The sequence below is a fragment of the Actinia tenebrosa genome, unplaced genomic scaffold (genome assembly GCF_029948245.1).
Source record: "Actinia tenebrosa isolate PJP-AT-01 unplaced genomic scaffold, QUT_ActTen_1.0 PGA_scaffold7__59_contigs__length_16204524, whole genome shotgun sequence".
Lineage (NCBI taxonomy): Eukaryota > Metazoa > Cnidaria > Anthozoa > Actiniaria > Actiniidae > Actinia > Actinia tenebrosa.
Genome location: NW_028292584.1, coordinates 9,583,341 through 9,611,244, shown reverse-complemented (window position 1 = coordinate 9,611,244; position 27,904 = coordinate 9,583,341). Strand labels below are relative to the sequence as shown.

At 37.8% G+C, this 27,904-nt stretch overlaps 1 protein-coding gene across 1 annotated transcript; it reads right to left on the bottom strand.

The window, feature by feature from the left end:
- LOC116293947 (uncharacterized) lies at positions 1–26,973 on the bottom strand. Its single transcript, XM_089040636.1, has 15 exons — positions 26,721–26,973; positions 14,465–14,775; positions 13,125–13,263; positions 12,132–12,427; positions 11,274–11,421; positions 10,392–10,705; positions 9,753–9,894; positions 9,348–9,649; positions 8,382–8,523; positions 6,850–7,134; positions 6,467–6,537; positions 5,949–6,168; positions 4,318–4,620; positions 2,193–2,522; positions 1–1,914 (listed from the first exon to the last, which is right to left on the bottom strand). Exons 1-15 carry the CDS (start codon positions 26,806–26,808, stop codon positions 1,430–1,432), a joined length of 3,576 nt encoding a protein of 1,191 aa, XP_088896762.1. The 5' UTR covers positions 26,809–26,973; the 3' UTR covers positions 1–1,429.
- Between the last annotated feature and the right edge of the window lie 931 nt (positions 26,974–27,904).

Genomic DNA, 27,904 nt, shown 5'->3' with positions numbered 1-27,904 from the left:
TTCAGACGTATTGGTGAGTGTATTTCAACTGATTCCTTGCAATCTGGCTTTGCATTCTAGGCGTATTTTCAATGGTTTGGGATAAGATATATTTCCAATGCTTTCTTTTAGCACACTATAGAATACCCCACTTTTTCTTTGTGTTTTCTTGTATACTCCCTCTCGTGCCAGTGAAGACTCCTGTGTAAACTCGAAAATACAAGTGCATTATGGGATATTTTATGGTATGCGAATTTAAAAAATATTTGTAAAAAGCCGGCTCTCCGAGGTAATTATATAAATGTCAATTTCAAATGCATAGCTGATCAACGTAGCAACTTTCGTTCTCGAAAAAATAGTAAATAAGCATTTAAGAATCTTTGCATAACACTTTGTTATTCGTTTAATAACAAGCTTCTTTTTTTTTTTTTTTTGCGCGGCATTTAATTATGGAGTGAGGTTGAGTTTGATACTGTGAATTATCAAAACCGAGGTTATGTTGATATAATATATGATATCGTGCGAAAACCGAATTCACCGATTTGTTTTAGTATAATTATTGTCAGCGGAAGAACAAAAATTCATTATAATTTAATATTCAGCTTTTGAAACAAAGCAAAAATATTTCCATCTCTGTTGTGACCTTTCAAGGGCGGATCCAGCCAAAATCTTAGGTGGGGGTGGCTTTTTGAGTTCCTTCCGTCAGCACAACGGAAAACAAATTAAAAAAGCATCTAATTCTTCAGTTTTGTTTGTTTTTTTCCCTGCTGATGGGCAACTTTACGCCCCCTTTGCTCCCCCCCCCCTTCTCCTGGATCCGCCCTTACCTTTACAGATGACTGATGGGTTGCAAGCATTCCCAAGAGAGTTAAAAGACAAAAGCATTGCGGCCATTGTTTGTGGCGTTAGAGGCCGCGATGACGTAACGTGCAATCGAAGAATAGTTATGTAAGTTCACTCGCTATCAAAGAGGCCAAATAGTGAGCACAATGCATAAAATCTGAAAATCTGTGTAATATCGCTTGATATTTTTATACGGTAAAAAATATATATACTAAACTGTTTTCACGTTTCTTGTAATACGTTTTTCACTGAAAACAGATTAATGAATGGCGTGAAACTATTTTTAAAATAATGCAAATTAGCTTAAAGCAGATGCGCATTTTTGCGTTTGACGTCATCCGTAGGTTTCCTACTCGTAGCCCGGTCCAAAGTATCTTGTATTTCACTTTTTTTGAGTCGAAAACCGAAAACTAAGACGTCTAGGATTACACTTCATTTCAGTTAGCCCGCGTTTCTTGGCGGTTTGCGGAGTTGAGGAGAGAGTCGAAACACCGCTGACCACCAAGCAACGCAGTCTATAATCATATTCCTTCGAACCACTACGTTTTTATGGAAAAAGACAATACTTTTGAACAGCTAGGTTTCGATCGACAATTAACAACGTGCTCTAAGCGTAGCTGCTTTTCTTTGCCAGATTCTCATACCCTGGTATTTTTTCATAGTGTTGGGCGGCAGCTTGGCTTTCTTCACCGCGATGTAATGATTCATACGCAGGCTGTTTCACGGTTTGCAGCTCCATGTACTCTGCCGTTTTTGTTTGCTTATTCGCTTCCACTTTCGCTGCCCTCGCAGCGTCGTCTAACGTCTCATAAACAGTACTAGTACCGCCTGGCGTTTGGCCTAATTGCGCGTAATGTTGTACACTTTGACTCTCATCTTGGATCACTTGCTCTGGTGGTTTGAGAGGGTTAGTTACGACGCCACTGCTTGACTGGATGACGTCACTCTCGAGTGCTTCGTTATCATTGGCGTCAGCCATTACGTTTTGCCCTTCATTATTTTCTCTATTTCTTCGTAATAGACAAATCAGGTAGACGATGCATATCACCATAACAACGATAATCAATACCAAAGGAAGTATGAAATACATTACTGTTGATAAAAGAAAGAATTGGTCGATTATTTCATATATCTATTCCAATATACACATCTTTACCTTGGGTATACTTTTCCCCCATTACAGACCACTTGTCATTCCCTTGAGTATCATTTCTTTGTTTAATGGTTGCACATGAAAAGACACACGAATATGGATACAGCTCAAACGAAGAATCTTATTCTTGAAATAACGACAAGTGGTTTGAAATGCCAAAACATAACGCCCGAGGTTATGAGGTGTATTTTACGAATAAAACCCTGAATCTCATTACCATTCATTGTTGGGTTTGGTTCTTGCTGCCTTGGGTCACCTGCGGCAGAACATTCCTTCACTTCATATCTGCTCGTCGTGAAAGTAACAGTCCCCTCACTATTAGTAGCATTGCACACATAGGTGCCAAAGTCTTCATCCTTCACAGATTTCAAAACTAGTTTATTTCCTTCGATCTTTGAAGCAGAATCATCATCAACCACTACATCATTTTTTGTCCAAGTAAATCTTACTGAGCCTGTCTGTTCGTTACTTGTCAGGCAGCCAAGTGTTATGGCGTTACCTTCTGAAGTGCACAAAGACGAAGTGGATGATTTTGTTTTACTCGTATCTTAAACGAAGAAAAATATAAGTTGTTGGAATAGATCAGCTCAAGTCAGCTAAAATAGACTTAACCAATTTCCTCAAGCATACGCCAGACCAATTATTTTGCGCGAGAATTTACCCTGCGTCCAATCAAATACCCGAAACACGGCACCAACATGGTGCGGACACGGTCACGCAAAGGTCACGCTATTTCCAGGCCAATCAGATTGCGCGAGAAAACAATAGGACAATTAAAAGTTCTAGAAAACATCGCGGTCACGGCAAGGCACGCATAAGGCACTGAGCTTTTCACAGTCATACGAAAACTGCTCTAGTTACTTAAAGTAATTTGCGAAAGTTTGCTACTTTAAACTAAGGTTATTCAACTTTCCATAGACCTAGTTCTTACGATCTTTTCTCATAACGTACAGCAGACTAGAGTAATATTTATTTGTTTAAAGTGCACATGAACCCTTCAACAATACTTTCAGTACTGATTCTACATGAAGTAAATAGTTGAATGGTAAAATATTTCTTGATTTGAGTGATGCGTTTGTAAGTCATGAAGGTTTATACTTCCAATATGCTAATTAGTGTGACGTCTATTAAGGCTTAATTAAATATACAAAATCGAACTGGTTCATAGAAACAGTATTTAAAAAGCATCATTATTTTACTCATGGCTTACATGAAAGCTATTTAAAATTTTTATTTTCAAAATGGCCAGCATTTAGTATTACTAGTTACAACAAAAACACTCCAATACCTTACCTGACGTCACCATCATTAACATATTGGAAGTATAAACCTTCATAACTTAGAGACGCATCACTCAAATCAAGAAATATTTTACCAATCAACTATTTACTTCATGTAGAACCAGTACTGAAGTATTGTCGAAGGGTTTATGTTCACTTTAAAGGTAGAACTATAGAAATCGAATGAATAGACATTTCGGAATTCGCTTGGATGACCACGAAACATTGGTTTGAAATCTAGACTTGATTCTTTTATTCATCAAGTCCAACATCGATCTGAAACCATTGTTTTGTGATCAGTCAAGCGAATTTGGGAAAGGTGTGTTTATGTATATTATGTGGGGTGTTTTAAGTAACGCTTCATCAGTCAGTTGAAATTTTATGCATCAAAAAATGAAATACTAAATTTGAAAAATTAACACTACAATGGACCCTTCTCAAACGTATCGTGGATGCGAGGCTAACATGGAAATACGAAAAAAAAATGATACTGCCAATTCCATCGAAAAAAAGTGTGATTTCTTTGTTAGCCTCGCGTTCAAAATAATTTTAACAAAGGGTTCATTAAGGTTTCCTATCACTTTTCATGATGCAAAAACAACACTTTCTACAGTCAATTCAAAAAACGTTGTCGTCGACCAGCTCAAACCTACGCGACTGGACCGAAAGGAATATGGGTAAAAATCACTGAAGCGGTTAAATATTCGTTCTGAATTAATTGTTACCGCTAGTAATAAGATAATAATGGTGAGAAACAATCCATCAAATGCATGTCTTTGGGTTTAGGGAAAGAAAAACAAAGTAGTTATGATTCAGTTTCGAAAATATGAAGGCATTAAAAAAACGTCTCCTTCAACACTTCCCGCTCGCCTAAGAAGGTTCGTGCTGTAAACCATTATGGAGTCATCTCGGCTTCAATGATTACTACCCATATTTCCTTTCGGTCCAGTCGCGTAGGCTTGAATTGGTCGACGACAACATTTTTTGAATTGACTGTATGTACTAAAGCATTTCCTTAAGCAGGGCCATGATGCAACGCATTCTGCACGCATGCGCACTCACTTGTTAAAAAGCTAACAGTGCTGTTCGGTCCTGGTCCAACACTGGTATATCCTCTAACAAGAACAGTGTATTTTTCATTTGGTTTGAGCTTATCTATCATAAGCTTGGATTCCTTTGTCGAAGCTGTTAAGAATTTTTGACAAAAAGCATTTGATTGAGGTCTGTTCGTATCAAGATGCCAGATGATCTCGTATTTAGTGACGACGCCATTACTTTGCTTGTCTGTTAACGGTTGCCAGGTAACGAGGCATGTCGTAGCATTTACTTTCTTTGCTTGTGTGTTTTCGGGACCAATTTCAGGAACTGAAAGAAATTGATAGAAATATTATCAAACATAGGTTATGCAGTTTTGAATCTTGTTTTCACGAGTACTCAGCTGTTGTTTGCACCCAAGTTGTACCACAATGCATTTTGGTAATCGAACTCAGAAAAATCCTCTAGGCTTCCTGATTTACTTCTTTGACAATCCCCTGACATGCGCAGTATATTTTTCATCAAGTTAAATTCTCCCATTTCAAGTCCGCCTTTGCACAGTACAAATGTGTTCTTTTCTTTTATGAAGGTCCATTGTATAGTAGAGCAGTTTTCGCATGACTGTGAAAAGCTCACTGCCGTAAGCGTGCCGTGCCGCGACCGTGATGCTTTCTAGAATTTTAATTGGCTGATTTGTTTCCCCGCACAATGTGATTGGACTGGCATTGCCGTGACCTTAGCATGACCGTGTCCACGCCGTGTTCATGCCATGTTCCGGGTATTTGATTGGATAAAAAATAAATTCCAGTGCAATGTGATTGGTCTGGCGTATCCCTTGCCGTGTCACTACCGTGTTCGTGCCGTGAGCTTTTCACAGTCATACAAAAACTGCTATAGAGAATGTACCTACTACGAAACAACACGAGTTGATTAAAATGCCATGGCTTTTGGTTGAATTGAACACACAACCGAGAGTAAGGCAGAGCAAAGAGAATTCGAAACTGGAGCATTGATGCAAAATACATAAGAATTGCAAAATCAATGATGATCCCAATATACGTTTTGGTTCCGATTCATCATAAAATAACTGTTACAAATCTCGCGTTCTGGTTGGTTGGGAGCGCGTGCTTTATGAGACCACACAGCACACTGTATACTGATTCGTCCATTCGCATCCAAAATAACGGCTGTGCGGTGTGTAGATATGAAGCATTTGGAGATTGGCAGAACAATCTAGAAGTGTTCCGCTACGCGTCGTGCTTCCCCTAACACTTCTTTGTGTTCTGCCAATAGAACTCTTGCACTACGTTGGATAGCAGAAGGATAGCAGCTCAATTTGGAGGATCAATTACAGGTTCAAATTCTCAGGAGGTTGAAATTGTTTTGTTTTGTCTTCCAAATTGAGCTGCTTCTTCTAACACTTCTCTCGTATTCTTCCGATCCCCGCGTGCTTTACAACTGCAAAATTGTGTTCATTTGCATAAACTTTAAGTTGGATTTTCTTGGCCAAATTCCTCTTTAATTTTGAAAATTTTAGTGAAACACAAGGGAACTAACCTAGACGTTTGACAAGTAATATATTCGTATTAGTGTTCGTGTCCGTGTTGTATCCGATATACAAACTCTTTACTACGCCTCGAGTTCGATTCGATTCTTACCATCTTCTAGTGTTTTTTTCTGCTTTGTGACACTAGCAGGACCAACAAACATAGTGTTCTTTACAGCCACTGATATACTGTAGGCTGTGTACTTTTTAAGGTTCGTCAACGTTACCTTAGTAACGTTACCTACATCCGTCTGCATCTCTTCTCCTCCATCGGGTCGATACAAAATTCTGTATCCCGCCAGTGGCCCATTTAACTTGTCTGTTTGCGTGAACTAAGAAAAAATAGTTGGGAATGTAAATTGAACCAGGTTAAATGGAACGACTTTTAATTTTTAATTCTCGGTCTGCACAGAGCAGAGCAGAGCAGAGCAGAGCAGAGCAGAGCAGAGCAGAGCAGAAGTTTATTGCAAAAAAGACATTGGAGAATTAAAGAGCTTTTTATATTTATTTTCTGTAAATTTTAAGAATTCGTTTTTATAATGAATTTGGTAATACTTGGAGCCCTTGCTTCAGTATAATGGCAAACGCTCCAAATAGTATAGTATCTTGATATGATCACTATTTTTTAACCTTAATTGTCACTCTGATGCTTTGTGATGATATTGCAGTCAACGTCTCTATGGTAGGCCTTGCCTCCGGTTCTGAAAAAGAAAATAATTCATATACGAAAATAATACTAGAAGTTTTTTGAGTAAGATATTTCGAACGATATCCATCGTCCATCATCGGTTTAATGACTCACTATAAGATCGTTCAAATGCTGGTTCGAATGTTGGTTCGAATGTTGGTTTAAATGTTGGGTCAAATGTTGGGTCAAATGTTGAGTCAAATGTTGGGTTCAAATATTGGGTTTAAATGTTTGGTCGAATTTTGGGTCAAATGTTGGCTAAATTTGGAGTCAAAGCTTGGTTAAACGTTGGGTCAAATACTGGCTTTGAGGCCCTCAAGCTAACCTGCAATGAGCGTTTGGAATCTTGAGGTACTTTGCCATAAAGGTTGCCCGTGGTTCCTTACACCAATGATCTTAGCTTCATAGTTTGTATAAGGCTTTAAATTTGTAATCTCCTTTGAGGTTGTTGGTTGGTTTGGAACAATTATTGTCCGGCTCGTCCCATTTGTATCGCTCACTACTATCGAGAACGAGTCTGCAGTCCCCTGGTTAGTTTGGACGTTGGTCCATCTCAGAGAGGCTGATCTCTTGTCTGCAGTGACTGGAGTACTTGGTCTTTTAGGGGTATCTAAAAGCAAGTTTTTAAAATGTGATCAAAAATGTATATTACTCGCATGCGCAATAGACCGATATCAAATTATAGAAATATAGATAAGTTATAGTGCTTGGGAACGAGGTTATTCCGTGCGAAAGTCCTTGGAATTAAATTCGGAAAAATTAATTTCCGACCTCGCTGGGAATCGAACCCACGACCTTCGAAAATTGTACTACCGATGCTCTACCAGCTGAGCTAGAGGTCAGACTGAGAGCAGGCCGGGGTGAAATAGATGTTATCAAAGATGAGAAGGTGTGGACCACGCGTAGCACTTATGAAATACATGAAGATATAGAAATATAGATAAGTTAAATTGCTTGGGAACGAGGTTATTCCGGGCAAAAGCCCTTGGAATTAAATTCGATATCAAATTAGTCAAATACCGCTGTGTTCAGTGTACAATAAAATGTTCACAACTACCAACGGTAAAGTAAGGAATGCACCGCCTTGGCAATACAAAAACACTACAAAATTCCACGAACCTTCAATGGAACGCATGAATGTTCAGAATAACTATTCCATACGAAATCGAGGCTAATTACCGTGTACGACAGAGAAATTCTTTCTTTCGTAAATGTTCATCAGCTGAATCACAAGTTTTCAAATAGAATTCTTTCTGGCTGACAGCACACGGTGATCAGTGTTTGAAAACCATTTGGAGCAGGTAATGAGATTCAAAGACTTTTGTCAACTGATTAAAATCCAGCGATAGGCTGTTATATATATAGTACAGCTACCATAATCCCTTGCACACTGCCCTTTATTTAGCTTATTATTTATAATAATAGTAATAGTAATAATAATAATAATAATAATAAAAAAAGAGTGCAAAAGCTCAAGTGTAAATCAGATTAACATAGTGTTTGACTTTCTCGCAGGACATCACGAACGGCTAAGAAAAGACCTAAGAACAATTACAAATACAGACATGGAAGTGAACTTTCTTATAGAACGATACCAGAAATGGATTTTAAGCCAGAACGTTAATATAGTCAAGAAGTTCTATGAATATGCATCAACTGAAGAAAGGATTGTAAAAAATGATAAACTTAACCAGCCTAGACTTAGTCCGCTTGTCAATGTTAACATGATATATACAGACAAATAAAACTTGCCATAATAATAAAAATAATAATAAAGCTTTATTTAACTAAGTATCTATTATATAGAGCTGCAATATGTAGTAAATGAAAGATTCAACTACTCTAGTGTTTACTCACAGAAGGTGCATCCATAAAGGTCGAGTCTTAGACAGACTCCACCGCTACTGCTCTGAGGAAATATTTTGACGTAACGAGCTGCTGTTGGATGGCTTAGCCAGTTAACTATGACGTCAGTTCTATTTTTGTTTCCATTGAACACCTAAGAAGGAAGGAGATTTGAAGCTGACATTAGGATTACAGAGGTTTTGCACCATCACGTGACGGCAGCCATGTTAGATGGCAGGAACAATACAATCGTTTTACATGCGAAAGAATTCAATTCCCAGGAGCAATGGGATTTTATTGTTCTGCCATCTAACCACAGGCAGCCCAAGCTGTATTATGGGCGTGCGCACATGATGATGCAAAACTCTATTGATGTAATTGGATTCAAATTGGAATTAAGCGTACTGGGTTTTTGCGGAGGGAGAAAAACCTGGAGAACTTAGACAAAAACCCTCGAATAAAGAAAGAGACCTAACAACCTCTTCTCATTCTGTGATGTCAAGTCCAGGAATCGAAGGTATAATAATACAGTCGCCATTGAAATACACCTAATTGAAAAAACATAGTCGGGCTCGAGAAGGTCATATCATCGAAGCTAAGACCGACAAGGATTTTGAGTACTTTGAAATGTATATTATATTTGCATGTAGACAACTAAAAATGCACAGTAGAGCAAAGTCGGTCGACCTAGATTAACAACATGCCAAAGCTATGATGCATAAAATGTGCACAGGAAGTGAAAACTGCAATACGCATGAAATTAACATAATTGTTTGTCTTCCCATGCTCCCCTTCGGTCTTAGATTTGATGATATAACCTTTTTTTGAACCCGACAACGTTTTTTCAATTAGGTGCATAACTATTTGCATTTGGGTGGATAATATATAGAGCCAAGATTGACGCGCTAGTGAAAATTAGCTTAAATTGACACGCATAAGTCAAACAAATCAGTTGCTTTGATCATAAAGCATTTTTACCTTGACAAGTTTCCCTTCTTCGTACTCGTCCCAATGTCTACTATCAAAGCTGTAGCCCATCTTGTATAACGTTACCCACTTGTCCAAATCTTTGTCTCCTTGTGTTGCTATACCTGTTACTGTCTTGACCTCTCCAAGATCGACCTGGATGTACTCGGTATTGGATGAAGAGGAGCTGCACCATGAGGAGCTACCGTACAGGCGACCATGAGATGCAGTATGGGAATTATCCAATAAGGAAGAGGAGGTGATGTGGGAGTCCGGTATGTGGGAATTCTCGAGACCCAATGATGTGCCACAGGCTGGGATTATTGTCGAAAGAGAAAAATGTTGCATTAGAGGTAAGAAAGGCAAGGCAAGGCAAGGCAAGGCAAGGCAAGAGTATAAAATTGATGTTTGTTGTACCTGCTGAGAGTCCTTTAAAATCAACTCTTATACTTTTCCATCTATTGAAGTCCTTCGGTAGAATACGAATAAACTTCGCTTTGAATGGATTCTTTATTGAATTGGTAACAATTGTTGATTGATCTGTATTTCCTGGAAATTCCTGGAAAAAAATTGAGAAAAACGGAGACACCACAATTACATTTCACACGTCGCATTTCCGTTGCAACAAAGCAATTTTTGAAATCGATATCAATGAACGTATCAATTCTGGCAAACGGTAAACTAAAACTAATGAACTTTGATTGGTTAAAAAAAAAAAAAAAAAAAAAAAAGGACAGAAAGCGATCTGGGACAGACTTATGGAATCAGTCTAGGGTCTTCCTTGGTATAGCAAGATTTATTGTTCTTCTTCAGGGATTTGTTTTGGCAGGGTATTGTTTAGCTTCAAATTCATTATATCCTTGGCTATTGTATTGTTGTCGTCAAGCCTCAGGTGCCTTGCAACACCAAGAAAGAGCCATTCACTGGCAAGAAGCCTAAAACGCAGACGTCTTAGTGGAAATTGTGAGGGTTATTGAAACAAGCTAAAAAACCTAACAAAATAAAATATCGTAGCAGCTCAAGTTTTTTGATAGATAATAAAAAAATGCATTTTACCTTGTCTGTCCCATTCTCGCTGTATGTTATATACTGGTTATTGGTTGTAGAATATAACACCTCATACTTCGTGACCCACTCGTGTAATTTATTATTCCCATTGCCTTGGCTTGCTATAGAACACATGTACGACACAGCACCAACATCAAACTGGAGGTAGTCATCACCTTTTTGTTTTTCTGGCCCCCATGCTGAATCTGAGCCAAGTCTTCCCATAGAAGGTTGGTGCTCGCTATTGTAATATGATGTTGTTGAAATCCTGTAGTTGAGAATCAGTTTAGGGCTTGGTATGCCCAAGCTGAGACTTGAACAAGCTGTAAACGTGGATGAAAGATTTGAAATACTTATTTAAATAAGTGTCAAAATTTTTATCTTAAAAAAAAACTACTCTGCTTGACAAAGGTTTACTGCTTGTCGAAACAGCAACTTTACATGAAAATATATGAATTAAATTTAAAAAAATATTTTTTATTAGCAAGTTACATACTATCCTTCGTTTAAACGTTACGTCATCGCGGCCTCGAGAGAACGATAGATTGGTGCAATTTAACGACGGCACCACAATGGTCGCGATTCTTTTGTCTTTTAACTCTCTTGGGCATGCTTGCAACCCATCAAGAGATATTAGTAAAACCAACAGGTGATAATTAGCTTTAAGTTTCAGCATTTGAATGTTAGCCTTGACGTTTTATAAAGTCCTTTTGTTAATAGACAAGTTTGAAAGTATAATTTGCATATTTTAAAAATAGGACGAAGAGTATTCGACTAATTTGCGTACGAAGTACGCGCATGCGCAGACGTTTTTTTTATTCGTGCTGGATATATACTTAGATACTTGAACATTCGTGAACGCATTATGTTTACAGTTTTAGCTCAACTTACTTTGATTTACTTGATATCCATAGATCTCTGTCCTCAAGCAAGGTGTAGTCTGGTGTGTCTTGGGTATGATACGTATGTATCTTGTAACAGTGCCATAGAAAAGAACTTGGCGTACCACCGTTGAACGATCAAAATTGCCCCAAAATACCTGTGAATTGAATTATCAATAGGTCCGCATCAATATTCTTCATTTAATGCGGAATTTCAAGTAGTGGTCCATGTTGTACCATCAGTAGATGTATCTATCTGGTACGTCTCTACCCACCGATTTATCATACCATCACTAATGCTACAATACCCTGTCAATATTGTTTTCCTGATAAGTGGACCATATTGTACCATCAGTAGATGTATCTATCTGTTACGTCTCTACACACTGATCTAGCATACTATCACTAATGCTACATTACCCTGTCAATATTGTTCTCCTGATAAGTGATCCATATTGTACCATCAGTAGATGTATCTATCTGGTACGTCTCTACACACTGATCTAGCATACTATCACTAATGCTACATTACCCTGTCAATATTGTTCTCCTGATAAGTGATCCATGTTGTACCATCAGTAGATGTATCTATCTGGTACGTCTTCACCCACTGATCTAGCATACCACCACTAATGCTACATTCCCCTGTCAATATTGTTCTTCTGATAAGTGGTCCATGTTGTACCTTCAGTAGATGTATCTATCTGGTACGTCTTCACCCACTGATCTAGCATACTATCACTAATGCTACATTACCCTGTCAATATTGTTCTCCTGATAAGGGATCCATGTTATACCATCAGTAGATGTATCTATCTGGTACATCTTCACCCACTGATCTAGCATACTATCACTAATGCTACATTACCCTGTCAATATTGTTCTCCTGATAAGTGGTCCATGTTGTACCATCAGTAGATGTATTTATCTGGTACGTCTTCACCCACTGGTCTGCCATGCTGTTTCCCTGTGTAGCCACAGCACAAAAAAGGTGAAATGACCCCAAGTCAATCTGTAGATAAGGATCAGAGTCACTTGTAGAGGCACACCAAGACGAGCCTGATGTGTAATGTAGCCTGGCATTCTTGGCTGGGTCTTGACCAGAAGAGGCTGTTATATTTTGAAGGACGTCTGATTCCATTCCAAGTGGAAGATTATCACACGCTTCAGAATAAAATATAGGATTAAATAAATAAATAAATGAAATGTAATAAGTTATATATTTTACTAAATGAAATTGTTTAACAGATAGTTTGGTGAATGCTTGTTTGACTAAAATAAGAGGCTGACTGTTTGAAAATGGCAATATAACCACTAGAAGAATGCTTCAAAAGTTTCCTTTGTCATGTATTATTTATTCCATCATAAAAACAGCCCTTGAAAGAAGTAAGTTGTGATTTCTGGACTTAGCATAAACCTAACACGCTATATACTTTTTCTTTTACTCCGACGAAGGACTAGCGTCCGAAACGTCAGTAAGCTTTTCCATCTTTTCACGGTGTATAATTTACCTTTTTATTATTACTGTTTCATTAGAAACACCGACGCAGCTCACACTAGTTTTTAGCTAGTTATCTCTTATTAATATATACTCTCATTGTTTTGAAGTATTCTTTATTTTTGATAATCTAAGTTTCTTAAAGCCGGGGAGGGTTTTGAATTCAGCAGGGAAGAGTGGGGCTGATGAATTAATTAAATGAAAACTGCGGACAGGTCATTATTGTGTGCACCGAGATGGGACAGGAGGTCATTATTTGTTGAAATAATGACCTCTTGTTCCATCTCGGTGCGCATAATAATGCTATATATAGCTATATACTAATTTAGTTTGTATATGTAAATAGTACAGGAAAATCTTTACCTTCAGGATAGCCAAATAATTCAACTCTCATTGTGCTCCAGCTTCGATACTTTGTTGGAAAAATGCGGACATATCTTGCCAAAGGTTTATTGACTCTATTCTTAACGATAGTGTTTTGGTCCGTGTTTCCTGTGAAAAGCTGTGAAAAATGCATCATGTTTTCAACCACGCAGTATTGTCAAAGTGAGAGAACCAGAGTATGGGAAAGTGAAGTAAGCAAGTGCGCGCGCGTTTTTTAGCGCGAAAAGTTACCGCCAAAACCACAGGAACTCCGCCTATATCCCGAAATGGAACTACATCAAATTGCTTAAAAAAATAGATAGAGTGACCACAGTAAATCCGTGAAACTTTAGTAATACTAAATAGCGCATTTTTATCCATTTTTTTTCTATTGTTTAACTAACACTATTTTGTACTATTTATTACACCTTTTGCTGTTCATTAACCGCAAAGGAATATTCATTCAAGTGAAAAAGCATTATCAATAGCGCGAAGAGGCACACAATAAGGCGAACGGAGTTTCAAGAGCGCGATGGAACATTCATTAAGGAATTTAGCATAACATTGGACAATCATGAATATGTTTGTGCAGGTTCATTAGCGTTTTCGAAGTTTCATTAGCGCCTTTGTGCAATCAATAGACAAAACCACACATTCAATAACGGTTTTTGGACATTCATTAGCGCAATACATCAGCTCTTCGCGCTAATGATAATGCTTTTTCGCTTGAATGAATATTCCTTTGCGGTTAATGAACAGCAAAAGGTGTAATTAGTGTTTCACGGATTTACTGTGGTCACTCTAACCAGATGAGCTTAGAATGGAGAAAATTTGAAAATGACTAAGGTGTCACTTTTCCTCTTGAAATAAAGGATTTCCAGGCCACAAAATGAAAATACATCGTTGTTAATGAGCGCTTGATAACAGTGACACAATAATGAATGAGTTTTATATTTTCATTGCAATAGCAGGTATGTTCCTGTATTTTTTGCTGGTGAATATTTGAAGGCTTTATGACAACTTAATTTTGCAGTGACGTCATTACAAAGTCAATATTTCAGACTTTTTGGAAGACTTTTCTTGTCAAAATAACATTAAGAAAATTAAACCAGGATCGAGGTCAACATACATAGCGTTTTCTTGTTTTTGGAGCGACGTATAGATCCCTTGCTGTACGTCGGAATGCAGCTACGAATTTCTTAGTCAAGAATAAAGCTCCGTTTAGTTTTCTTGTTTTTCAAATCTCAAATTCAAGGCTTAAGTTTAAAAGTTTTCTGTAGATCTCATTATCTTTACAGATGATGAGTTTAAATAATGTACATAGTGTCTCTTAAACTTGCCTTAACTTGACTATTTTCTTTATAGGCAACCCATTCCGTTCCATAGACTGATGTCATTATCCTATACTGCTTCACCCACTCAGTTTTGACACTACTACCTTGTGTTGCTATGGCACAGATGACGTAAGGGTATCCAAGGTCAACTTGTAGATATTCATTTCCGCCTTTCGCTAGTTTCGGACTCCATCCGTTGTAACCGTTCAGTCTAGCATTGTATGGGATGTATTTGTTATCGTAGAAAGAAGATGCTGTGAAGCTAATGTTAGGGATGATGTACATGTTTTCTAGGCCAACGGGTGTGCTGTGGCAATCTGGAAGAAGAATATAAGAGGGTTAATGAATGGGGAGGAAAGAGTAAATGAACGAATGAATGAAAGGGAGAAAACAAAGGAAAGAAAAGGAGAGAATGAAAAATATAGAAAGAATGAAAGAGGATGATAGAATTAAAGTAGGAAAAAAGAAAGGAAGGAAGGAAGGAAGGAAGGTAGAGAAAAGAAACATATAGTCTGTGTACAGCCGCTTCTCACACCTTTCAATTCCCCTTCCCTCTCCTCACGGGAAAATGAATTTAATAACATTGATTTGTCTTAAAGCGTACACGTAGGACATAGTCTCCCCCACAGCCGCTTTCAGTGTCGTCACGCAACGCTTTCTCCCCTGACTAGCGGCTGCTTATCCGAGCACAACATTCCTTTCCTATGAATTAACCAATCACGGCTTAGTTCTCGAAAACCAGGAACCTTTCGCGCCATATGGAAAACAAGATGCGTCGTTAGAGAAAGGCTTCGAGATAGCAGCTAAGAAATTTCGCATCAAACAGTTTAATGATCACCAGAAAGACGCTATACGAAAGATTTTACAAGAAAGACAAGATTTCTTTGAAAATCTGCCTACTGGATATGGGAAATCGTTCAAAAGAATAAAATATTGGCGCTTTAGAGCATAGCCCAGTAATTTCTTTCGAGACAAGCTAAAGGAATTTTTGAATAACAGGAGTTCGAAGTTCTTGACATTTAATATAAACTGCTAACGCGACGTTAGAAGGTTGGCCATAAGATAACGCTTTAGCTAACGATTCATGTTCACTTTGCACGACTTTTCTAACAGTGTGAACAAAACATAACAACTTTTCTAACAGTATCAAATTGAGCTAATCCTCTCAGACGTATACGCGAAGTAAATACCAGAACTGTGAGCGTTACCCAGAAGTTTACAATGAATACCCGTGCAAGTTAACGGTGTGACAGTTTCAGATTTAAAAGTTATCTAGCCTTTTTGCGATTACACTGCATTCGTTATTTAAGATAAAAACGCGTACGCAAGCGCGAAAATCCCAAAAACAAAATAGCGGACGCTCTAGCAGTATTCGTGCTTCAAAAACGTACCTGCGACTTTGAATAATTTTTACAGCTTACTGGCAACCAAAATATCTAATTGATCAGTCATTGTGTAATTTAAAAAGTACTTAGAGAGTGGCAGTGATGTTTAGAATGAGGTCAACATGATGGTTATCAAGATACGCTAAATTACTTTTTGGTACAAAAGTCGACAATTGTGAAACAAATTGATGTAGGTCATGCTTACGTTTTAGTCAAAAATAAGGTCAGATCAACAGAGATAAGCTTGTAATTATGATATTTTTACTTATTAATATCTGTTGTAAGTAACTGCAAATGGCCATTGAATTTGAAGCTCTGCCGTGCTAGATTTTCCCTTTCAAAGAATTAAAATATTCGAAGTTAGACATATTAATAGTACAATCAACTATTGCTTGCTCAACTGGGTATGGCGCGCGGAATGGTTCAAAATTGTCATTTCGATGTAATCGAATATTTGTTTGTCAATTGCGTTACTTCGCTTGAATGTGTACACTTATCATTGCATTGCATTACACAAGCACGTTCCATATGTTTGTTTGTTTGTTTGTTTGTTTTTTTGTCAATCAATGCTTATAAAAATAGTCAATCACCAAAACTCGGTCAATTACAAAAACTCTGTCAATTACAAAAAACTCGGTCAATCACCAAAACTCGGTCAATTCAGCAAAAAACTCGGTCAATTACAAAAACTCGGTCAATTCAGCAAAAAACTCGGTCAATTACAAAAACTCTGTCGATTACAAAAACTCGGTCAACTCCAAAAACTCTGTCGATTACAAAACTCGGTCAATTCAGCAAAAAACTCGGTCAATTCCAAAAACTCTGTCGATTACAAAACTCGGTCAATTCCAAAAACTCTGTCGATTCAGCAAAAAACTCTGTCAATTCAGCAAAAAACTCGGTCAATTACGTAACAATAAGCACGTGTCATATGTCTTTTGTCAATCATCACGCGTAAAACTCTGTCGATTCAGCAAAAAAACTTTGTCGATTCAGCAAAACCTTTTCGATTACGTAACACAGGTAAGCACAAGGTATGTCTTTTTTTTGTCAATCATCACGCGTAGCATCCAAAGCTCCTCTCAGTCGACGTCAGAAATACTATATGAAATACCATATTCCATTGTTTTTTTGGTCTTAGTTTGACTGTTAGTCACTAAATACACGGCCGGCCAAGTAAAAGTAAGAGTTAGTTAGCGAGAACAGAGGCATTTAGCTATATACAGACCGGGGATATATCCGGGGATATATGTATCAAGCATGAACAATACAGTACTGCTCATAATCGCATAGGGAGCTTTTAACATTTCAGGCTTTAACTTAGAAAATAATATATATACTTTCAATGAAACAACGTTCTTGAATCAACCTCAATCAATTTGACAACTCGATTATGAGCAGTACTCAGCTCAGTCTACCTTCTCTCAAAACTTGCGAAGTTAGAAGTTGAGTCATAAACTATGGTTAAGTCATATCCCAGAGCCTTGCAAAGCCTTGTGTAGTGGGCAGAAGGGTCTTAGAGTGTATTGTTCATGCTTGATACATATATCCCCGGTCTTTATATAGCTAAATGCCTCCGTTCTCGCTAACTAACTCTTACTTTTACTTGTCAAATTGATTGAGGTTGATTCAAGAACGTTGTTTCATTGAAAGTATATATATTATTTTCTAAGTTAAAGCCTGAAATGTTAAAAGCTCCCCATGCGATTATGAGCAGTACTGTATTGTTCATGCTTGATACATATATCCCCGGATATATCCCCGGTCTGTATATAGCTAAATGCCTCTGTTCTCGCTAACTAACTCTTACTTTTACTTGGCCGGCCGTGTATTTAGTGACTAACAGTCAAACTAAGACCAAAAAAACAATGGAATATGGTATTTCATATAGTATTTCTGACGTCGACTGAGAGGAGCTTTGGATGCTACGCGTGATGATTGACAAAAAAAAGACATACCTTGTGCTTACCTGTGTTACGTAATCGAAAAGGTTTTGCTGAATCGACAAAGTTCTTTTGCTGAATCGACAGAGTTTTACGCGTGATGATTGACAAAAGACATATGACACGTGCTTATTGTTACGTAATTGACCGAGTTTTTTGCTGAATTGACCGAGTTTTTTGCTGAATCGACAGAGTTTTTGGAATTGACCGAGTTTTGTAATCGACAGAGTTTTTGGGATTGACAGAGTTTTTGGAATTGACCGAGTTTTTGTAATCGACAGAGTTTTTGGAATTGACCGAGTTTTTTGCTGAATTGACCGAGTTTTTTGCTGAATTGACCGAGTTTTGGTGATTGACCGAGTTTTTTGTAATTGACAGAGTTTTTGTAATTGACCGAGTTTTGGTGATTGACTATTTTTATAAGCATTGATTGACAAAAAACAAACATATGGAACGTGCTTGTGTAATACAATGAACTGATAAGTGTACACATTCAAGCGAAGTAACGCAATTGACAAACAAATATTCAATTACATCGAAATGACAATTTTGAACCATTCCGCGCGCCATAACTGGGGCAATTGTAATCTATATTAGATTAAAAAAAAAAAATTTCATTGGAATTCTTCAGATGTAGTTATTAGTACTTGAAAAAAAAAGTTCTTCGTGATAAATCGTATTCGTGGACGAGGAGACACCTGTTTCGAAGAGCTGGTTTAGAGGAGCGCTAAGACTAAGGATAAAAGCTTTAGCCAATGATGAAATATTGATACGAAGGATAAATATCTTCTTTTACTTTGGAAATCATTTTTATGTAACTCTGATCCTCGACCTACCCAAGTTCAAGTCTTTAGTTAAAGGATTGTCCTTTAGTTTGCACTGAATAGGCTTCACATTTTTCTGCAAAATTTCAAAACTGACTTTTTTGTTCTGATGTTTTTTTAAAATCTAAAGTTTGTTTTATTGAATTATTTTTGAGTGGCATACTAGATCTGAAATGTCAGAAAATATTAATAGTGACATTTTTTCCTGATTCTGCCAATCTTGTTGATTCAAAAACTAGGTTTGGGTTTACCTATTTTCATAATAAAACTTTAAACAAGTTTTCAATGCAAACTATTTCAGCCCTTTTTGTATCATCTTTTATCACAAGTTGGGTGCTGGAATATTCTACTATAGCTTTAACCTAGCTATTCTGCATCTTGAGGGTGTTAGACAGAAGGAATTGTTACAATGCTATATAGAAAAATCATAACCTGAAAGTGGTTATCATTAATTCTAATAAACACATACAATGGAATTAATAAACTAACTTCTTTTCTTATATTTTCAAAATATTTTTACGACAAAGGTCTCACTCTCAATATCACTTATAAGGAACATTTCAGTTCTAGGTTTAGAATTGAAAACTGATTCAACAAAAGGAATTAATGATGAACCAATTACCAGGAAGGTATACCCAGAGTGATTTAATCATTTTATGGGTGGGATACAATCATACTCCTAACAACCATCCTATTATTTAGTATTTTAGTGTATCAAAACAATTGAAAATTGGAAGAAGGGGTATATATTTATTAAGCAATGTGAGGGGAAAATAACCATTAGCAAAAAAAGAACATGAAAAAACCCAATATTGTCTTTAGGAATTTTTCCAAGGCTTATTAATTAAAATTTGCAATTGTGTATCATAAGGGTGCTTATAGTATATTCCTTTACTCTATTAAAAAAATCGTATCTTGGTAGATGGAAAATCTATTTACTTAATTGGTTTTTAACTTTGGTAATATCATAATTCTCAATAAGGAGAAAATGTGTTCTAATTATTATGATCTATAACAAACAACACAGGCCACTAGGTGTACTAAATATAAAAGGACCTCCTTGTGTACCATATGGGTGGGTAAAAACAGGGCAAAACTACTGATTAAAACTACCCTAGACTGTTATGAAAGTTGACTGATGAAATACTTAATGCAAATATAATGCTGAGATCATTTAACCTTTACAACCTGTAATGATATGCATATTCAGGAGCGTTGAGCATGCGCATTAGAGGCATACAAGAGAACACGTGCGAATAGATACGAGAGTTCTGTTGTTAAGAATTACAAGGAATAAACCCAAGATAGAACCCAATAATATTGCCTCATGTCTCATAACATGGTGTCCATTAAATTAGACATAAATCACATTACTGAGGACGCATCATCCAAGCAGTCGATATTTGTGACAGTCGACGTGGAACTACCCCAGCAAAAGCAGCTTCAGACGAAACTCAGAGCCAAAGTTGACACAGGGGCTCAAGGGAACATCTTGCCAATCAGACTATATCGTCCAATGTTTCCTGAGAACATCGATAACCACACCCAATTGCCTAAAGGAGGAGTCCTCGGAAAATCAAAAACAATCTTAACAGCATACGGGGGAACAAGAATTCATCACTATGGTACTGTGAAAATTCCATGTAAATTCAAGAACAAAGAAACAAGAGCAACCTTCTACGTTACAGATGCCCCTGGAAATGCAATAATCGGCCTACCAACATGCCAGAAGCTCAACCTCATCAAATTCAACTACGGAATCAGCAAACAAGTTCAAGACCACGTCACAGACAAAAAGCCCATCGCAGACAAGAAAGACCTGGTCCAGCAATTTCCAGAGTGCTTCGATGGAATCGGAAAATTCGAAGGAGAATATAAGATCATACTAGACCCCACTATACCACCAGTAGTCCATCCACCAAGAAAGGTACCCCTAAGTATGAAAGATGACATCAAAGCAGAGCTAGAAGAAATGGAAAAGAACAAAATCATCACCAAAATCAAGGAAGGAGAACCAACAGTATGGGTGAATAGTTTGGTCTACCGGCGTAAAAGCAACGGTCGACTACGAATATGCCTAGATCCAAAAGACTTGAACAGAGCTATCTTACGAGAACACCATGTTACCCCAACATTGGAGGAGTTACTACCCAAGCTGAGCGGAGCAAAGACATTCTCCATCGTTGATGCCAAATGTGGATATTGGAACATTGTCTTAGATAAGGCGTCCAGCTTTCTAACTACCTTTAATTCTCCCTTCGGGCGATACAGGTTCAATAGAATGCCCTTTGGTTTGAAGATGTCACAGGATGTGTTTCAGACGAAAATCGATCAGACCTTTGAAGGATGTCCAGGTGTGGTAGGAATTGCAGATGATATCGTCGTCTTCGGAAAAACAGAAGAAGACCACGACAACAACATGTACGGAATGATCCAGCGATGCAGAGAAACAGGACTCAAACTAAACCCCGACAAATGCGTGATCAAGCAAAAGGAAATCAAATTCTACGGCATCATTTGTGGCCAAGAAGGAGTCCGCCCAGATCCAGATAAAGTCTCAGCAATTAAGCAGATGAAACCACCATGCAACAGACAAGAGTTACAAACTTTCTTAGGTCTTGCTAACTACATGGGCCCATTCATCCCAAACCTGAGCAGCCACACAGCGCCTCTGCGAGAACTCCTCAAAGAAAAGAACGAATTCAAGTGGAGCTCTTCACACCAAGCGTCTTTCGATAACGTAAAAGATAGCATCAGTGACGAGACAACCCTGACCTACTTCAACACTGCAAAAGAAACCACCTTACAGGTCGATGCGTCGCTAAAAGGCATCGGGGCTGTTCTCCTCCAAGACAACAAACCTGTTGCTTTTGCCAGCAAAGCTCTTACGGACACAGAATCCAGATATGCAAATATCGAACGAGAACTGTTAGCAGTTGTTTATGGCTGTGAACGATTTCACACATACATCTATGGTCGCAGCGTAACCGTCCAGACAGATCATAAGCCATTGGAGAGTATCCACCTAAAACACCTAATGGCCGCTCCTCCAAGACTTCAACGAATGCTACTCAGACTGCAGCCCTACAACATAACCATACGATACAAACCGGGCAGAGAGATGGAGCTTGCTGACGCATTTTCCAGACTATCTCCAGAAGAGAAAGGACCAATCCCCGATCTTAATGTAGAAATTCACCAGATCATCCCGCAGTTCAGCAAGTCCTTCATAGAGAGAATTGCGAAGAACACCACCTCTGATGCTGAACTGATTGCACTCAAGGAACAGGTTTATGTCGGATGGCCCCAAAAGAAAGAACAAGTGCCACAGATAATGAGGGACTATTGGTCATATAGAGACGAAATAGCCATCGAAGAAGGAGTCCTGCTGAAAAGTCACCGCATCATTATACCGAAAGAAATGCAAGCCGACATCCTGAGGAAACTCCATGAGCCCCATCAAGGCACAGAAAAGACTAGACTCCGCGCAAGAGCCTCCGTCTACTGGAGGGGTATGAACAAGGACATTGAGGAGGTAACAAAGTCATGTGTCACATGCCAGGAGTTACAGGACAGCCAACGAAAGGAACCATTAAACCCAGCCGAAACTCCACCTAGAGCGTGGCATACAGTTGGAACAGATTTATTCCAACTTGACGGGTCAGACTACCTCCTGATAGCTGACTACTACTCAAAGTACAATTTTGTCAGGAAGATACCAAAGGGACAAAGCACCAGTAGGACAGTAGTCTTACTCCTAAAACAGATCTTCAGCGAGCAAGGTATTCCCCGAGTCGTGAGATCTGACAATGGGCCCCAGTACGATGGTCAATCCTTCAGAGATTTTGCAGAGGAATACGGATTTCGACATATCACAAGTTCCCCTAATTTTCCACAAAGCAACGGATTCATAGAGTCACAAGTGAAGATCGTAAAGGCCACCCTCAAGAAAGCACAACAGGCCAAGACTGACCCGTACATGGCACTGCTTTGTCTGAGAACCACACCCATAGACAACAAATTGCCGACACCGGCTGAACTTCTCCTTGGACGACCCATACAAGACAACCTTCCAAGAAAGATCCAAAGAGATAACACGAGTGACGAAATAATCGAAAGGCTTCAACATAGACAGCAACAACAGAAACATTATTATGACAGAGGGTCCAGACCGCTTCCAGAGCTCCACGCTGGTCAACACGTCAACATTCAGGAACCTACCACCCTCAAGTGGACACCTGCTGTAGTAAAAGAAAACATTCCGAGTCTTCCTCGATCATACACGGTAACAACGTCTGAAGGAAGAGACCTGAGACGCAATCGTCACCACATAAGAGAAGCACCTCTTCCGTCCAAGCTCGAGGATAACCATTCCCAGCAGGATTCACCAAACGAGAACGTCACAACTCCTCAAGAGGGTCACAACATCACAAGGAGTGGGCGAACTGTACGACCACCAATTCGTTACGGATTCGAAGAATGTTGAACCAAAGAGGCAAGAACATTAAGAAGCAGCATTCGTGGAACATTTTAAGTTACTTTTACTGTTTCTTATTATAAGAGAAAGAGGGATGTAATGATATGCATATTCAGGAGCGTTGAGCATGCGCATTAGAGGCATACAAGAGAACACGTGCGAATAGATGCGAGAGTTCTGTTGTTAAGAATTACAAGGAATAAACCCAAGATAGAACCCAATAATATTGCCTCATGTCTCATAACACAACCAACAACATACGATTGAATTAACTAACAAAAACAAGGAATCTGATGTATACATGAAACACTACTACACTGGGAGGGAATTAGCATTTTGGGTAAACCCAAAATAAAGCAAGTGCCAATTATACCATATGAAAAGGGCTTCCTAGTTAGTATCACATTGAAGAGTAATTTCATTATATCTAAACTAAACACAGATGTGATAAAACCAAAGATTCTTAATGTTGTTTCATTGTGCTTATCTAGAGGAGTACCTGATTATAACAGGTTTTTGATAAAACTCAGAACCTTAACAACTTTTGCTTAACTATAAATGCAGCACTAACATTAAGTGGAAACAGTTTTAAAAGTTATTATTTTTAAGTTGTTTTAATATTCTCCTGTGCATGACTCAAATGTTTAAAGTCAAAGGAAAAAACAGCCTAGCTAAACTGGCTGAAGATATGAGGAAGATTAAACTGAGTACTTTACAAAAGAGATTCTCCTATATCTACTTAACATAAATATTAAGAACTTCTTCATTGATATTGTAGAGATATCAAAATTAAATGAAAAAAGTAAGATTGCCATGCAAACACAAATGAAGTAGCATTTAATTCATTGCTAATAATGAGAATAATAAGAACCCTTTTCCTGAAAAAAAATTCTTTTTCTGACGGAAAAAAATGGTGTTTGTCAATGGGAGGTTCATGTATGCTTTCAAACTAGTTCAATGATGAGTATTCCCATTGTACGATTTGTTTTTCGCCAAGAAACACCTAAAAGGAAGAATTATCTAGGAATCTAACACACGATATCGAATTACAGCAACCCAGTTGAACAGATTTAACGTAATAATCGGAGTAAAGCATGCTCATCTATAGTTTTGATCACATATTTTCAAATTTAAGCACTCACGACTATATTTACATTATTATCTTGACAATCAAGCAGCATTTATAGGTCAGAACTTTGGAAAAGACTTAGAATAACGGCGCAATAATTGCATTTCTTCGCTGTCTTTTTATTCAAACACATACACTTCGATGACTTGTTTTTGGCCGAATGAGACTAAAAACAATTCAATTAACCATTCACATAAAATCAAGATACTCATCTGACTTGTTTTCTTGATCAATTACGTCATTTAATCCAGATATGTTAGTAAAAAACTTCGATTTTCGGGGGAAAATACCGCTCGACAAGAATCCTTTCTCGTCCGCCCTTTTGTACTGACCGCCTGCGCTAAATTCAGCGGAAAACCACACTGCGCATCCTTAGTTAATATTTTGAATTAACCAATCACGCCTTTTTTAAGCCGTGTCAACGCAAGGTGGTTTTATGAACCACAAATATGCTCTGAGCTTAAAAGGACTTTCACATGGAAAAGTTGTCGTTCCGCTCGAGCCGTTTCTTTTACCATATATGGAATGTACTTACCATATTTGGAAATTGGAATATAAATTTCTTGCTCAAAACTGTTCAAACTTACAGTAAATCGAGTGAAAACATCCCAGATAGTCAGCCATCTTAGTTTTGGCCGAAAAAGGACTGGAAATGTGTAGGGGAGAGAAGCGTGGTTTTTCACCACAGGAAGCCCGCGAACGACAACAATTGAAGAACAAGTTAATAAAAATAGGAAAAGTATGATTACTTTTAAGCCCGGTTTACTTTTGTGGCAATTTTCGGAAATATAAAATCTTTTGTCTCATCCTTCAAAACAAATAGCATGTTTAAACCTATTGGTAACACGTCCTGACGAGTTTATTGACCGTATATTAGATCATTGTCAACAATGTCCTGGGAAAATTCCACTGTTTATTTAATAAAATCAATATGCTCCCTAACTGGCCATGGTTGGTCATGCAGTAAACAGTAAATCAATAAATGACAAGTATGATGAAACACGTCTTTTCTAACAAATTCTTATGAAACGGTTGATACCACTAGACCATGCAAAAACATATTCAAAAATAAAATATAATCTACGTATCTACATAGTTCCCAATATTAGGCCCACTTTGACTCACAACGCTTAATAAATTTCTGTGTTCAACTTTCAAATGTTGCTCTCCTACGAAGGGAATCGGAAGGAAACCCATCTTGGCACAGGAGAGAACGAAACATCAAGCAAACTAAAGAATTGTCTTTGGTTTCGTATAGGTCTTCGAATCAGCGACGGCGTTCAAATCAAGTTTGAACGTAACTAAATGGGAAACAGCACTGTTCCAGCGCCGTGAAAGGACACAAGAAGAGTGAGATTTAGCAGAACAAGTATACATGCTGAATCAGATATATGTATGCTTGGTCCAATAAAATATTTTTGTAATATTTTTTTAAGCGCAAGAAATGACCAGAACACCAAACACCAAACGCCAAACGCCAAACACCAAACACCAAACAAAAGGCCAAACTTGTGCTTTTAAAAACAATGTACTCATATTATCGTTCTTTGACGAGTATTATAAGCAGAAAATTAAAAGTGAAAGACGTCGACCAGAATTAACAAAGATCCACATGTTAATGCAGAAAAGGAAGGAGTTACTTCCTCGAAGCATATTATCGAATTTTTCGTACGCTAACCACCTAATTATGGAATTAAAAAACAACCTACTATATGAGGACATACATAGTAATCCAAGGAAGTGGCTAAGTTTGAATTTTTCGTGGCCCAGAAATCCTTTAAGCCAATAAATACAAAGAAATTAATGTTGGTTAGCTATTATGTACGGATTGTAGTTCCTACTATTAAGAAAGACCTTAGGAAAATATCTGTTTCCTATTTAATTTTCATCGGAAATCTCGAGTTCTGGGCAACCTTTTCCTTCTGGTTAACTGGAATGACACGAAACTTGATAGTTCATAATTCCAAGAAGAAGAAAAAATAGCCAGCAAAGCACTTTCTGCAGCTTCACTTTATTTTACTGAAAACAGTCTTGAAAACCATAGATATTAATTATGCCAAAACTGAAGATAAGACATATTTAAAAATGGATTCGCGTGAATCACTAAGATGCTTAGTGAATTCAGTAAAACTCGAGTGATCGCACTGAGTTAAAACGAGTCTCTTAGAAGCCAAAACCAGGCTAAACCAACATGTTTTGCCTATTGTAACCAATACATCTCTTTTTGTATTCATACAGAATACTTTTCTTTACTTTTGTCTTCAATTTTAAGCTGGTAATAAACTTTTCAATAAGCAGTACTCAGTATTTTCCAAATAACTTGTATAGGAATTTCAAGGACGAACAACCTAAATCGACGCTCTTCGATGGCGAAATCAATTGAACTATATTTCTACACATTATGACCCTATAACGGAGCATATTTGATATCTTTTGAAAATTTTAAGCACACTTTTTTTAGAAAAAAGCTTTGGATTTTAATCTAACGCAATATTCTAACTTACCAGCAACTACTTTCACCAAGTTGTCCAAGAATAATATAGCCATCAAGAAGGGCAAAAAGTGCGGCCTCCTAGGATTTTGGATCGCCATTACGACTGATAGAGACTCAAAGAGATCGAATCTATCCTTCCGTCTAATTGTTAAATGGCTTAGAATCTGTTTATATTACGATCTTTTGTTTTATCATCGATGTGAGTCGTGCTTCGAATTCCGCAGCTCCGGTTCCTTGGGAAGGTTTCCAAGAAATGAAGTTGGAAATGAACAAACCACAGGAAGCCCAATCCTCCCGTCAAGTGTGTGGACCAGTAGCTAGTTCCATATCAATCATTTGGATAGATAAGCGATTCTTTAAATATTAAAAAGTTTATTCAATTTCAAAAAATCACCTAGTATTTTCGATTACTTTTAATTATTACCGATTTTTAACCAGGACCATACTTCCAGACATCGAGTGCTGAACCGTAGTATGGACTTAACGGCTATGGCGAAGATTTCCACCCCGATTTCAAACTTGATCAGGAAGCTCGGCAGAACCCTAAGTGAGAGGTTAGTAGATATGAAATGGCGGTTATGCATCACTCGAGTGAGGTACCATTGAGGTACCATTGAGGTACCCCCCCCCCCTCCCCCTCAGGGTCTTTACAGAGATGACGTTATAGCTATTCTTATGTTTTTAGTTGACTGGATTGTATTATAGTTCTTGCGGCAGTTCTGCACCCGGTGCCACCGGTGCGAACCGGTGCTCTCCCCCATACCCTACTCCGGACCCGTAATAACGGTGACGTCATGGCTATTCTTACTACCCCGTGTTTCTAGCCATGTTTATTCTTAGTTTGCTGGATTGCACCACATCCTATATTTTACGTCAAAGTTTGATCCTAATAAAATGTTCTGATCTAATTATTCATAAAATATAGTTTTTCTGTCACAAAGCCTATTGTTAAAGGATTAGACTCTTTTTACTTTATGCTTTTGTTTCACCCTAATTGAGTTCTACGAAGTTGACTCATCGAAAAACAAACAATTAAATTACTTGCCCAAGGAAAAAGAGCAAACACGTTTTCAAAAATCTTTTTTTAAAATATAATTTATTCATAAAACGCTCAATGCATGTGAATACAAAAAAAGATTAGTTAACTAGATTCTACACTAGATTCTACACTAGATTCTACACTAGACTCTACAC